General features: G+C 47.1%; 1 protein-coding gene across 2 annotated transcripts in view; it reads left to right on the plus strand.

The window, feature by feature from the left end:
• The window catches only part of ANKHD1 (ankyrin repeat and KH domain containing 1), a 1,109,311-nt gene that overhangs the window by 383,250 nt on the left and 710,522 nt on the right, over positions 1-15,539 (plus strand). For both annotated transcript variants that reach the window (XM_085617924.1, XM_085617925.1), the window contains exons 16-17: positions 3,485-3,630; positions 3,732-3,843. In XM_085617924.1, coding sequence (XP_085474050.1) covers positions 3,485-3,630; positions 3,732-3,843 — 258 coding nt within the window. The remainder of the gene's footprint in view (positions 1-3,484; positions 3,631-3,731; positions 3,844-15,539) is intronic.

Here is a 15,539-nt window from a genome sequence, read left to right on the forward strand (position 1 = left end):
CAGTACATGGCGATGCTGCGTTTGGCCAATAGCATCGCGAGGGAGAGAAAACGAGTCTGCACCTTATGTTGCTTACGTACTCTGAAGATCCCTAGGGCGCTGGCCTCCCACGTGTTCATAGAAGTAATCCCTGTAAGGTCACTTAGAGCAGCGTGAATGCGCTGCCAGAACGCTCGAATGATGCAGCAACTCCAAAACATGTGTCGGAAATCTGCGTCCTGTGCGCTGCATCTGGGACAAAGGAACTGTGTGTCAGGGTAGTAACGTTGGAGGCGCGCTGGCTAAGTAAGCTCTATGGAGTATGTAGTATTGAATGTTTTTAAAGCGTGCGTTTCTAGATACCTTCTTGGGGTACTCCAGAGCCCTCTCCCACTCCTTCTCGTGAAGCACGCGCCCAATTTCAGTTTCCCATGTAGCCTGCAAGGTCTCTAGTGGTCTGATGGTTAACTCCCGTATGGCTTTATAGAGCCATGTAGTTAAATGGCGACCCGCTCCCATGTATAGAATCGTGTGGAGGACTGGATGTACACGCGGTTCCCCCCTTGCGAAGTCGTGATATGGCCGGTAGCTATCTAGTAGTTGACGGTGAAGCAGGAACTGCCCTGGAGGCAGGTCCTAGTCCTCCACCAGATTGTGGAAGGGTCGAAGCTGCCCGTCCTCAAACAGTGCCATATTTATAACTGAAAAATCGTCATTTTTTTGAATAGGAGAAATTTTAAGTGAAGAAAATGTTTCTATGAAACAATAAGTCTTATTGTTTTACTCCTCAATTAAGCCAATTTTGTCTTAATATTTTATGAAGCACGTTTCTTCACTTTAAATTCCTCCCATTTACACAAATGGCTGTTATTTTTTGTTATAAATATTGCAGTCTCTACAGGCACTGGGAACAAAATGCCTGATTTTTGTAAATGTAGCACTTCGAAATGTGAGAAAATGAAAATGCCTAGAATCATGGAATCCATATTGACAAAGTTAACTCCTCAGTTTAATTTTCTCTCATTTTAAAGTGTTTCATTTACAGACAGAAGGCATCTTGCTCCCAGTGGCTGGTAGACACTGTGCCACATTAATAACTGAAAAATACAGCCGTTCCTTTTTTTTTATTTTTTTATTTTTTTTTTATGGGAGAAATTTAAAGTGCAGAAAAATTTAACCTATTATGAGCATTTTTGCAGAACAGTTTTACATGTAACTGTGCCACATATGGTTTCCTCTGCCACAAGTACATATGACATAGGCTCCCAGTCACCAATGCAAATGTATGCGATGTATATACACTCACATGTTCATCAATCTCCACAGACCACGCTCTCACTGACATGTATTGCAGCCCTGTGCCCCTATTCAAAGTATTTTGTTCAAACCATAATCTCCTGGTCTATGAACATTATACTTAAAGTGAAGCTGTGCATGGGGATGTCTGGTAACAATGCACAAGTTGCTTGTCCTTTAGTGGTTCACAATGATTCTCAATGATCAGACGTAGCTCCCACTATAGAAAAAGTTGGAGATACCTGCTTTTGCCTGACCTCTAGAATATTTTAAATACAGTAACAAGTTTTCAACATACAGGGATAATCAGTCTTTCTCATCCCAACAGCCCACCCTTAACAAATCCATTTTGCCATGGGTTCAGCAACTGTGACAAACAGGAATGGAGACAATGGACACCCCTGACATGCGCCTCTTTCAACAGGGGTTAAGGATGACTTTATCCCATTGACCCATATCTGTGCAGTGTTGTTCCTTTATAAAATGTTGACTTATCTTTGAAAAATAGCCCTAATTGTATGTCTTCAGGATGTGATGTCAAATTAATTGCCCCAGATATGATGAAATCCTTCTCAAAATCGAGAAGAATGATTGCAGCAAGCCCTGATAGGGTGTTGACCCACTTCATGACGAGCTGGACTGTTCTCTGATTCTCTTAGTCAACGACCTGTCGTGTAACCTTTTTGATCACAGTGGATTAGCGTAGTAATTGCTTTCACTAATTTAGATGATTGGTAAGTAAAGGGATGGTTTTAGATAATCTGGGCAGATGATGTGAATAGTTGTCTTTGAGATGTGGAGATGAAAATGAGCGGATTTAACCACCTTACTGAGATATGGAACAAGTGCAAGAGATGTTTCTAGAGTCATGCCTAATGATGTGGCAGGTAGTGCTGGTGAGGAACCTCCACGTTTTAAGGAGTCTAAAAGGAATGTAGCCAATTATGCCCTAGGGCAAATTTAAGTGGAGAGGTAATTCCATTTTTGTGTGCATTTGAAGAGGAAGATTCTCTTGCATCCATGTTTGTAGCTTGGCTTGGTAGTTTTTTAAGATGTGAATATAATCAGTCGTCATTTTTAGGTACATTTGATTGTCATCAGCATTATTTAGGCTCAAGCTTAGTACCTCCATGTCAAGAATGAATAATTTGAGTAGTATAGAATCCGGAAAACAGCACATAACATTTTGGCATTGGTGGAAGTATGATCTCCACTGTTTGAGATACTAGAAGTCGGGAATGTTTAAAACGAGCATCGTATCTGGTCTCTGAAGTATATGCAGTTTTAGTAGTTGTCTACTCTGTTTAATAGAATTCAAGGCTGCTTAAAGGGCTTGCAGAACATTAAAGCAGAAATCTATTTTGTTAGGTAAATGCAGTACATAATACAGCATCTTTTAATGTTGCTGCTTCTATGCCGAAGCCAGTTCTCAATTTTGATTAGTTATTGGCCAACAGGTGTTCTTTAAAAATAAAGTTTTTAATTGTGGGGCTGCTGTTTTTTTCTTTAGCTTTATGTAACTACAACCTGCTGCCCAGAAGAATAGTTTGAGGTTTGGGTGAGATTGAAAATTGTGGAGTGTTCTGGCTGCTTTTTGGTTTGACTGTGATAGGGCAGAGCTTTAATAACCAGCACTGAGAAAGGGGCATGGACTCTACCCACATGTTTTCCCCTCTGCATAGTTGTGATTGGTCAGAAGGGGTCTGCTTCCACTGCAAATGAACACAAAGTTTGCTTTTGCGAAAGCTCATGCTCAGTACTGCAGGCCTGATTCGGTATAGTGACAAGCCAGCAAGCAAGGTTATAGGCCTGATTGTTTATTTGGAAAAGTTATATCAGATGCCATAGGTCTGATCTGCTTATTATGAAAAGATACCACAAACACAGTAGTCCTGAAATATTTATTGTGAAAAACACAGGTTAAAACCAAAGAGCCTTTAAGGTGGATTTTTACAACAGCGCGCTAAAATCTGTAGATGGATCATTAGATGCATGACATCTTAGATTTCTGTGGGCTGCAAAGGTTTTGTATGTGGTTAAACCTACAAAAATCAAAAGTAAATATAGATGAATATTAATTTCTCAAGGTACCCAATACAGATAGACATTATTAACCACCAAGAGTCTCATTTTTAACCAGTTTCTGTTTACTGCAGATAATATTTGAAAGGATTAACAATTGAATAAATGTGTTTTTTTTTTTTTTTAGCGGTAAATAACAGAGTGCCCAGCATATCAAATCATTCCCCACACTCTGCAACGTCCCCTGTTCCAGACCTTGGTGCACAAACTGCATGCAGTGTGGCAAATCAGCCTGTGCCTCCTGCTTATCCTACAGTTGATATAGAAGCACATGTAAGTAATTATTTACTGGTATATGATCCATTGCTCATTCTTTGAATGTTTTTAGCTTGCTAAAAAATAACTGAATGCCGCGTGTTTTTTAAATTGTCTAGACTGAAAGCAATCATGACACTGCTTTGACCCTGGCGTGTGCAGGTGGCCATGAAGAATTGGTATCTGTATTAATTGGTCGTGGTGCTAATATTGAGCATAGGGACAAAAAAGGTAAGCTTTTACAGTTATTTATTTTTTAAAAGTCAAAGTCGCAATATACAGAATTATGCTCTTACTTTCTCGAAGTTTTTTTTTTTTAAACTGTTGCTTACACCTTTTGTCCAAACACTTGTAACGCGTACTGTATGCATATTAAATGAAAACTTAATTGTTTAAATCAATCCAGTTGCATTTTTTACCTTCTGTTTTCCAGCAACCCCTCTGAACTTAATTACCACTTTTATTTTGCTTTATTCGCATGCAGGCATAATAACCATTCTGATAGAGACTTCTAACCGCAGATGTCTCAACTTTATATCAGTCTACAGTTGTCCACCTGGATCCAGAAATATTCTTCAGCAGTACCTCTGCGAACCCTTAGCAGCGCTGTCTGGCTCTGTACTGATGCCGTTCCGCTTCAGTAATCACCGGTGCAGCCTATATAGACGCAACTCCACCGGGCTGATGTCCGACGAATCCGAACCTCCCTTTTGTCTTTTTGAGACCTTCTTTACTTCCAAATTTTACAGTGTGCAAGGGAAATGTAACCTCCCAAGATGACAGGTTTTTTACCCTGTAAGAACTGTTTCAATCAAATGTCTGTGATTGATTCTCATCAGTTTTTCCTCTGGTGAAGTCATGTCTTTAAGGACTGTAGTAACTATGCGTTGATGAAGCCAAAGGGGCATATGGGACTGCAAGGCTAAACTCGCAGCCAAGAGCCAGAAGTCTCATCGTTGAGATCGGTCCAAAGGTCGATTTCTTTCTCTGTTCTGTTCCAAAGGCAAAGTTGAAGGAGTCAATCCCGAGGTCAATTATTGTCGCACTCTAAATCTTCGGATAAGTTGAAGAAAAAAATAATTAAAAACCTAAGCGTTACTCTATCCCTTTCAGCTGATCTTGTGCTCCCGAGAAGGTTCAAGGGTGTCACCATGCCAGTCTATCTCGCTCCCGAAATTTGTAAACTTCAAATCCAATAATGCAACTTTTCCCAGCACAACCCAAGTGTCGTGGGCCATCTGCGACACTGAGGCAGATCCAAGAGTTCTGTGAGGCCATGCTCCGACTCTTTGGATCCATTCTGACTCCCTTTGGCATGCGTGTAGTCCTTAAGGAGTTGCAAGACTTCCATCTGGGGGATACTGCTATTGGGTTCACGTTCAGCGCCAGTTGGACTCTCCAAATCCACCTCTGGGCCTCTTGTACCGACTCTGCCTCTGACTCAATGCTGGTGCCCAGTGCATTAATGCTGATTCAGTTGAGGTGACCCATTTGGCTCTCAGTCTCCGAGTTGGTGTCACTACGACCTAGGCTGCGCTATGTTTCCATCGAACCACAACCTCCACTGCTTGCCTTCCCACCTGTACAATGAAGATCCCATATATTGCATTCCTTGTTTTGTATGGATTCCGACAATTACGACGCAGGTGAGGAAACTGGCTAACCCTAGCACGAAGATAATTGGTATGAAGAGGATTGGCCAAGAGGCCAGTGGCCTGAACACATGTCTTTGTTATGGCCTACTCATGCCCCGTGGGTCCTGCCACTGAAGAGGGTGCTTCTTTCGCAGTGGTCATGCGGAGGGGGGCTGAAGCAATCTATCTCCAGCTCCCCACTTTAGAGGGCAAAAATAATGTCTTTCCAGAAGTGCTCCAGCTGGGGAAAACTTCTACTTAGCCCCTACTACCTTTTATCGAGGAGCACACGGATACTCCTGGACTCCCAGTAAATAGTCAAGACACCACAGACCTGCTCCGGGCGACCATGCGTTTGTTTCACCACCCCTCTCCTGAGAGCTTAGTGGTGCAGGAGTCTACCAGTTGGAAAACTCCAAATGCCTTTCTGGCTGTTGACCACCATCCCCGATAGGGAGTCCAAAACAGTGGAGGCCTTTGAGAAGATGGTATTTTCTTTTGCTTGATTTGGCCCGTCAGTGCCAGTGGCCTGCTGGGCTGCTATACATACGCTGTTTAGGATTCGATGGCTGAAGTGCTCCCAGCTGTCCTAGAAGACCTCCAACCGGTCCTAACCCAAGCTATTCAGGACAGTTGTAACGCAGCTACATTCACAATACGTTGTGGCATAAATACAACTGATTACATAAGGGGAGCATCTGGCACCAGTTCTGCCATTTGTAGGAAGCTGGCTCTTTATGTGATAAATCCAGAAGGTGATATACCATGTATAGAGTCTAGGGGTTTCCTTATGAGTGAACAGGGGCTTGTTCTGCAATCCCAAAGGGCTCTCTTAGGGTTAGTGTGGTCGAGCAGCCTTAGATTTAACACACAGGAGTGCAAGACATTTGCAACTACACACAATGATTAATAAACGACAACACGACTAAAGGAGATCCACACCAATTTATACAAATATCAAAAATCTTTATATATGTTTCGACATTAGAGAAAAATAGTTTGGGTAAGTAAGTTTTTTAAATATAAATTATTTTCAGTTCAAAAAGTGGATGCAGTGCAATTTTTGAGTTCTGCAATGTTATCCTTTGGAAGGAAGACCAAGTTCTGCAAACTTATACAATAAATAGACTTACAGCACCGATCTCCAGGAGTTAAGGTGAGTGTTGGGCAAGGTCCAAGGTCCAAGGTCCAAGGCAGAACCAACAGTACACCACCAGCAGCACGGGGTGGCAGGGTGCAAAACTATCAGGAGCCCAATAGGTTTCAATGGGGATCGATCTCTGTAAAAAGAGGCTGCAAGTTCTAGCTAGGAGGCCAGTTGGGGTGAACCCATGGGGGAGGGGGGTGGGGGGGTTCAAGTCCTGTGACGCTCAGGGACGTAGAGGCACCTGGGGTCCTCTTCTCCACTGCCTGGGGGTGACAGATGCCGAGATGTTAGGCGTCTGGTTTTTCTTACCGGGAGCAGTCTCTGTCGAGAGGGCCTGCGTGCAGAGGCTGCATGCAAGGTCGAGAAATCCATGAGGGGTGAGACCACGATGGATTTCAGCTTTGGGGAACCTTGTTGGTACCAGTGGCCCATTTCTACTCTGGCCGGAGGCAACGGGTGCAGTGGTGGCTTTGGGTGTTGGCAGTTCCGGAGGCCTCTGACTCTTCTCTGTTGGAGTCTTGTTGGATACAGAGAACAGTTCCGCTGTTCTTTGGGAGGTCTCAGTATTTGTTGAAAAGCAGTAGTCCTCTCAGGTTTTGGAGGTACACAGCTGCAGATGAGTCGTCTTTGGCACAGGGCGGCAGACAGGACAGCAGGGCTGTGGTCAAGTCAGGGGCTCTCTTTGTGTCTTTCTTCTTCGTAGGTTGTCAGGATATGGTGCCAAGGACCCCCCTAAATGCTAAATTAAGGGCCATTAGGGGAGTGTACGGTAGTAGCCAATGGGCTAATGACACTTGGATTCACTATGCCCCCTATATAACCACTTCCCGTGGGTGGTGGGCATAACCCTGTCGCCAGAATTCCTAAGTATGCTATCACAAAGAGGCTAATCAGCTGGTCATCCTGTGGGAGGGGGTTTTACATCCTCTTTCTGGACAGGCTTTTGTTCTGGGTCTCCAGAGAGCAAATGCTCTCACCTTAGGTGGTCAAAACAGCGTCTCGGGTGGCAGTCTGGTAGAAACCAATCCGCAAGCACACCAGACGCTGTTATGCCTCTAGGGAGCACCTCTGAGGTGCCTTCTGGGTGCACATATTTGTACATCCAACACTGGCATCAGTGTGGATTTACCAATATGAGATGTTTGATACCAAACATCTCTATTTTCATTGAAGCCATCATGTAGCTGGGGAACTCGTTTTCAACAGTGTCCAGCAACTGTTTTAAAATGGCTTCCCTGGTCACCTGCACTGTCAGTAATGGAACTGACCAGCACTGGGACATCTTTGCTCATGGAGGTATGCCCTCACATGTAGTACTAAGCACCCTGCCTTAGGGGTTACTTACAAGTATCACTTGCAGTGGTAGAGGACATGGCACAATATGATGTGTCATGTGTTGTTTTCACCTTTGTCTGCACAAAGTCACACAGCCTGTAATGACAGTCTTGCATGAGCTTGGTGTAAGAAATCACCCTCTTTTTGCATGGTTGTCAGTCCCTTGTAAAAGGTACCCTAGGTACCAAGGGCACTGTGGCCAGGGAAGGCCTCTAAGTGCTGCAGCACTTACTGTGCCACCAATCGAAGCCCTGTACCTTTACACACACACACTGCCATTGTAGGCTGGGTGTTTTGGTGCAGAACAAAGTGAAGAGTCGACATGGCACACATCTCTGTGTGCCATGCCTACGTCCCACTGCTTTGGCATAGGTCAGCCACCCCTCTAGCTGTGTGCGCTATACGAGTGGTGAGGGTACAGGAGCATGAGCCCTGTGCCTCTACAGTGTCTAAGTCAACTCTTAGACATTTTAAGTGCAGTAATGCAATTAAGAGTATATGGTGCTGAGAGTTTGTCATTATGAACTCCTTAACACCATAATGGCTTTACGGAAAACTGGGACGTTTGGTCTCAAATTTCTCAGCACATTAAACCCACACTGATGCTAGTGTGGGATTTAATGAAAAATGCACTCAGAGGGCATCTTAGAGATGCCCCCTGAAAAACGACCTAACTCCAGTGTCCTGGATGAGTGGCTGCTCGCCAGCTACAAGACATGTTTCTGGACCCCTGCGTCCAGAGACTGCTGCTCTCGGTGGTCTGAACAATGCTCATCCTGGGACGAGGTGCCAAGCCTCCTCCCCCAGTATGGGCAGGGTCCACGAAGGGGAAGCTTCAAAGGCTTTGCCGCCTTTGTGAGCTACCCCAGCCATTTGCTGCTTCCAGCAACTGGCCACCGCTGGTTCTGACCCACACTTTGGGCGGGAGAATTGGCGGGAAAAACCAAGTGAGGAAGGGAGGTGTGCCCACCTTTTCCAACTCCATCCCTCAGGTGGGGGAGGCGAGGTGAAGCACAACTCTGTCTCCTCCATCTTGCAGATGGAGGTACCCAGCCAACCAGAGAGAGGCATATGTCCCCTCCTACTGGAGGGTGGCATAATAGGGGGTGCTCCCACCCCAACAAAGGGACCCATTGGTCCCGACCTTTACTTACCTTTAAGGCCCCTAAATCTAGTATTTAGGGGCAACCCTGAACCTTGCTTCCTCAAACAAGAACCGACCAGAAGAAGAGAAGAGGGACCGAAGAAGCCGTGCTGGACTAAGAAGAGGAGGATGCCCACTGACTTGGTCCCAGCCCTACCAGCCTGTCCACACCTCGAACATGCTCCAGCGAAATCCTTGTGGGTCCTGCAGCCAGTAGCCCTCACGAACCCGAAGGACCTGCCCTGCTTTCCAAAACCAAGACGTTGACTCCCGTGGGCACTAAATTTGCTCACCCACAAACTGTGGCTCCGACCAAATCCTCAAGCCTGCACCCCTTTGCACCTGATGTCCATGGCCCAAGTTCGAGTGGCCCAACACCACGAGGAGGTCTCCCCGGCAATACGGACCTAAGATCTGGTGATCTCTGATCTGCCTAGAATCTCCAATAGACGCCTGCAGCCCCTTTCTGGAGGATCCCCGACTGCGACCGGAGCTGGTAAAAAAAAACCTGACCCCTAAAAACACCCCTGCACCCAGCATCCCACAGCCTTGGGTGGCCCAACCGATTGTGTCCCAGCATCCCCAGGCATCCTAACTTACCTCGCCAACCAGTGGTCCCCTCCAGAAGATCTTCCACCCAAGCCTGCAGTGTTTGTTGCAACCAGAGAATCCCCATTGAAATCAACAGGGCACCCGACGGCCAAAACAGCACCATGCACCCAGCCACCCCTGTGCCTCTGCGGGTGTACTTTGGGTGCTAACTCTGATCTCCCTTTATCCTGAGCATAACACTAGGAGCTTTGCTCCCACAACCTTGTGGGCTGCTCACGAGCAGCCACCAACCGGAGGCCCCCTGTCTTCAATTGGATAAAATTGGGTCTCAGCACTCTGCACCCAACTGCAACCAACTGCCCTAGTGCGGTTGAGTGTATTCTTAGTGTGCATCCTCGACCCTGGTTCTAACCCCAGAATACCAACTCCCACAAATAAGTACTGACCTGTAAACCGTTAACTTCATTTCCTCCCACAGGATTGCATTGATTGCTTTTTCTTGAAAATTCTTCTTCTTGTGGAATTGGTTTGAATGAAACATTGAAAAACTGCGTATGTGTAAAAACTGAATTACTTTTGACTAGGAAATGTCTCCGTGTAATATCTAGGCATATCACACTGATTAACAAAAGTAACTTGAAAAGTAATCCAATAAGTAACGTGCACAGTAATCAGTTGACTTAGCTGTAACTCAACTAACTGCATTTGAACCTGCATTCAACTGTAATTCACTGCATCAAAACTTGCAAAGTACACTTACCTGCACCAGACTTGGCTTGGTTCTAGAAATAAAATACCTAAATAATATTTTTGAAATAAACAAATTGGTCTGAGTTCAGTCTTTGAGTGTGTGACATTTCTGGCCTGAGTGTGTACGACAAATGCTTAACACCACCATCTGATAAAGCCTTACTGCTCGATCACACTACCACAAATCGAGCGTAAGGTGCTATCTACTTTTATCTCTGCCTACCTTTGGGGTTCCACTGGACACTGTGCACACTATACCTTACTGCTATCTACTTTTATCTCTGCCTACCTTTGTGGTTCCACTGGACACTTTGCACACTATACCTTACTTTGGGATAGTATATACAGAGCCGCTTCCTACATTTGGTGAAGGTTCCCTTAGAGTGGCACCATTTGTGCTGCAGCCCTTAGGGACTCTTTAGTCCCCCTGGCCCTAGGTACCATGGTTCCATTTACTAGGGACGTGGGGGAACAATTGTACAGTTTTTGGGAAAGAGCTTCGGCACTGGTGCCCGGGGTAGCAGGAACCCAGTGCAGTTTCAGTTGAAATCGCATAATTAACCAGGCAAGAATTGGGGATGACCATGTCAAAGAGGAGCCCTTTCTTGCACCTTTCGTTGCCATGTCTGGCGTCAGTCGTCCCTTATGGACATGACTTTTTTGACAGGGCTCTCATCTTAGTAAACACTGTAGATTCAGTTCTGGAACCTTTTCAAGCGAGCACAGCCACAGCACTATCCCTGGGCCTATCTGCGCCGCAGTTTTGGCAGAGGCACCCCTAAACCGGTGGCTACTTCAGCCTCCGCAAGGTGCCCAGCAGTTTTGCGGATGAGGCCGTGGCACCCACAGGGGTCGGGGTCAGCGATGAAGTCAGCCTTCCTCCACGCCCCCCCCCTTTAAACACCCATGCCCCTGAAGGGCCCCACCTGCCAAACCCCTTTAGCATGCTCTTAGTGAAGCACAGCGACCCATTTGTAGGCCGGATCCAACAGTTCTTGCTGCATTGGCAGGCCGTAACAGGTGGGTCCTGCAGATTGTCTGGAAGGGATGCACCTTACCCCTCATAGCCACTTCGCTGCATCTTCCCCTGAACCAACAGACAGAGGACCATCTTAGAGGCAGGAAGTGAGAGCCCTTTTGGCCAAAGGAGCTATCAAAAGAATACCTGTGCCAAAAGCTTGCCGTGATTATTCCAGTTATGTTCTTGGCCACAAAAGGATGGAGGCCTTTGTCCTATAATAGACTTGTGCCCTCTCAAGGCCTTCCTCCAGAAGGACAAATTCAGAATGCTCACCCTGGCCCAGGTCTCTCTTGCCTTCCACCCAGGAGACTGGTTGGTAGCGGTGGATCTGCAGTAGCGCTCTTTCAATATCCCCGTCCCAAAGGCCCCTCATCGCTACCTGTAGTTCATGGTGGAACAGGAGCATTTTCAGTTTGTGTTGCTCCCTTTTGGTCTGATCAGCGCCCCCATAGTGTGCATGAGTGATGGCGGTGGTAGCAGCACACCTTTGGAGGTTAGGGGTTCCAGTATTCCCCCACCTCAACAACTGGCTTTTGAAGCGGGCGCGCCCCAAGCAATGATCCACCACTTCCAGAATATGGCGAACCTCCTGTCATCATTGAGTTAAAAAGCAACATGCCAAAGTTGCTCAGACGCTCTCCTTCATCTGAACCATTGTAGACACCCTTCTGTTTCATGCCTTTCCTCTGGAAAGGAGAGCTCGGGACATTCAGGCTCTGATCCTGATCTTTTAGCCTCCGTCTTGGATTTCAGTTAGGTATACACAGGCTGCTGGGATTGCTGGCCTCATGTACACCTGGTGGCCCCCTGTCCTCGGAAGCCCGCCCACCCCCGCAGACCACGCACACAACCTGGGAATCGTCCTGGACCCCAAGCTCAAAATAGACCGCCAGATCAACTCCGTCTCTTCCTCCTGCTTCCACACCCTCCGCCTCTTACGCAAGACCTTCAAATGGATCCCCCTTGAACAAAGAAAGACCGTCACTCACGCCCTCGTCACTAGCAGACTCGACTACGGCAACGCACTCTACGCTGGAATAAACAAAAACCTCACCCGCAAGCTACAGAACATCCAGCCACTGCAAGACTGATCCTCAACCTGCCAAGACACTGCCACATCTCCCAGCACCTGCGCACACTCCACTGGCTCCCCATCGAGGCTAGAGTCCCCGTCAAGATGCTCACCCACGCACACAGGCCCCTCCCCGACACCGGACCAGCATACCTGAACAGCTGACTCAAATTCCATGCACCCTAAAGGACCCTACGATCAGCCCAGTTCTCCTACGCCATGGTCCCCGCACCAGAAAGACCAGATCGGGAGGCCGCTCCTTCTTCCTCATGCCTGGAACGCCCTTCCGCTCCACCTCAGAGAGACCACATCGCTCCCCATCTTCGCAAGAAACCAGGCTCTTCGACAGACCCCCTCCTTGATGGATTGGAACCTGCAACCCCCAGCGCCTTGAGACCCTTACGGGTGAGTAGTCACGCTTAACAAACTCCTGCTTGATTGATCTGCTGGTCAAGCATGCCAGGTGGCCCACGAAGAGTTCTGCAGTGGATCTGAAGTCTCAGTGGGCACAAGAGTAAAAGTACCTCTCTGGCCACATCCAGATTTTGAAAAATATGCGGATTGAAAAAGATCTGTAGTGATGGCTACTGGACTGCAGTTGGGTCAGTGGCAGACCCTTCTCCCTACCCTACCAGGAGGCACTGCGCCCCTGGAAATGGCTGGACTATCGAGGAATATTCCTGGTGGAGAACTACCTGGCAGGATCCTTTAATTGAGGGTGGATGAACCTTGGTGCTACCTATTCGACAGCACCAAGAATGCGACTTGTCAGCAGTTTTGTGCTTCTGTATTTTCCAGTTGGCAGGGTATGCCCAGACGTGGGTCCCTTGCTCACTTTTTCACTGGATTCAAGATAGCCTGGCTGGCGAGGGTTATGAACCCGAAACCGGTCCCAGGATGCTTGTTTCCGGTCCAGTGAAGACATGGCTTGGCAGTTCGGGCTGGACTGTTCCCATGAGGCACAGGGTCAGACTGATTTGCATATGGCCCTGTCTGAACTGGGGTGGTGGAGTGAGCTAAAGAATGATGATGGATTAAACCCAGATCAGTTGACTGGGGGTGAGTGTTTGATTTGCTCAAACGCTCCGTCCATCATCCCCTTTGGCATCGCTTTGTTCGCCCTAAGTTGGCAGGGTATGCCCAGACGTGGGTCCCTTGCTCACTTTACCACTGGATTCAAGATAGCCTGGCTGGCGAGGGTTATGAACCCGAAACCGGTCCCAGGATGCTTGTTTCCGGTCCAGTGAAGACATGGCTTGGCAGTTCGGGCTGGACTGTTCCCATGAGGCACAGGGTCAGACTGATTTGCATATGGCCCTGTCTGAACTGGGGTGGTGGAGTGGGCTAAAGAATGATGATGGATTAAACCCAGATCAGTTGACTGGGGGGTGAGTGTTTGATTTGCTCAAATGTTCCGTCCATCATCCCCTTTGGTATCGCTTTGTTTGCCCTAAGTTGGCAGGGTATGCCCAGACGTGGGTCCCTTGCTCACTTTACCACTGGATTCAAGATAGCCTGGCTGAGGAGGGTTATGAACCCGAAACCGGTCCCAGGATGCTTGTTTCCGGTCCAGGGAAGACATGGCTTGGCAGTTCGGGCTGGACTGTTGCCATGAGGCACAGGGTCAGACTGATTTGCATATGGCCATGTCTGAACTGGGGTGGTGGAGTGAGCTAAAGAATGATGTATTAAACCCAGATCAGTTGACTGGGGGTGAGTGTTTGATTTGCTCAAACGCGCCGTCCATCATCCCCTTTGGTATCGCTTTGTATTTTCCAAGGCATCTCTCGCTAATAGATGCGTACTACCTATGGTGATACTCGTGATACCTATATGCCTTCTTGCCGATAGGTCTTCTTCCCTGAGTACTGAATATCATCAGAACCGACCGGGCCCAAGTTATCCAAGTGTCCCAGGATCGACAGAGAGAGTATGGCTCAAGAGCTCCTGGGTGTGAGCATTTGTCGTCTGATCAGAATTTCCCTCCAGGAGGATCTGCTGTTGCAGCAACGGGGCAGGGTTCTGCACGCATGTCCTTTGAAGTCTCCACCTTCATGCTTGGAAATTAAGTGATGACAGCTGAACACCTTTGACCTTCCTCCAGAGGTGATTGATGTCGTCTTGGCAGCCAGGTATCCCTCGACAAGAACTGTAAACAACTGTTGGGACCGATTTGTGGCTTGGTATTGCATGCAGCAAACAAAGATTCTCCAGGCAAAGTTATCTGACGTTTTGTTGTTTTTTTGTCCATCGCCCGGCAAGGCAGTTAAAGGGTACCTTTTGGCACTTTCTGCATTTTTAAGGTTCCGTACTAGTCCTCATTATTCACATCACCTGTGTGTGGCCAATTTTGTGATAGGTTTGCAACATCTGTTTCCTCTCTCTCCCTTTCACTTTCTCACTTTTTCACTTGGTGCTCACATAATTGATGTCTACTGTTCCCTGTGGCTCACACACTGAAGACCGCGTTCCTCATAGCCATAACATCAGCAGGGAGGGGTAAGTGAGCTTCAAGCTATGTCAACCCACCGCACACTACTTTCTTCCCAAACAACCTGGTTCTGCTGATGCGAGTATCGTTCCATCCAAAAGTTGTGATGGTGTTCCGTGTAGGCCTAATCATCACCCTACTGGCGTTCTATTCTCTCCTTCTCCCCTCAGTGGGGGATGAGAGACATCATTTGGATCCCAAAAGAGCCCGGAATTGTTACATCGATCGAATCAGAGAGCATGTCAAGGTGGACAATCCGCTTGATTCCGTCAGATCGTGCTCTGCATTAAGATCTGCTATATATTGACGAAGAAGCAGCATCCAGGAAGGAGTGCGGGCCCATTTCATTATGGCCAAAACTGCTACCACTGTGTTGTCACATGGATATCCTGTCCTAGAGATCTGCCAGGCAGCTGTGTGGGTGTCCCTCCTTACGTTCACGTAGCAGTACTGTCGGGATGGTCAAGTTCTCTGAGAGGAGCAATTCACTTTCTCAGTCCTACCAGGACTTTCTGGTATGAGTCTATTTACAGAAATGCCTTTAAATAGTTATTGCTTTTGTATCTATTCTGAAGGTGAAGAATCTGTAGTTGGATGTCTCTATCAGAAGAAAAGTTACTTGCGTTCGGTAGTGACTCCATCTAACTGCATATTCCTAACCGATCCTCCCTGTTCTGAGATTTGAACTCTATACATTAATAAGATCCCAAGTCTGGGAATATGCATACTGGTCACAACCAATTTCCTATTGAGGCTTTGCATCTGAGGGCGCAGTTAACTT

This window comes from Triturus cristatus, chromosome 7, assembly GCF_964204655.1.
Source record: "Triturus cristatus chromosome 7, aTriCri1.1, whole genome shotgun sequence".
Lineage (NCBI taxonomy): Eukaryota > Metazoa > Chordata > Amphibia > Caudata > Salamandridae > Triturus > Triturus cristatus.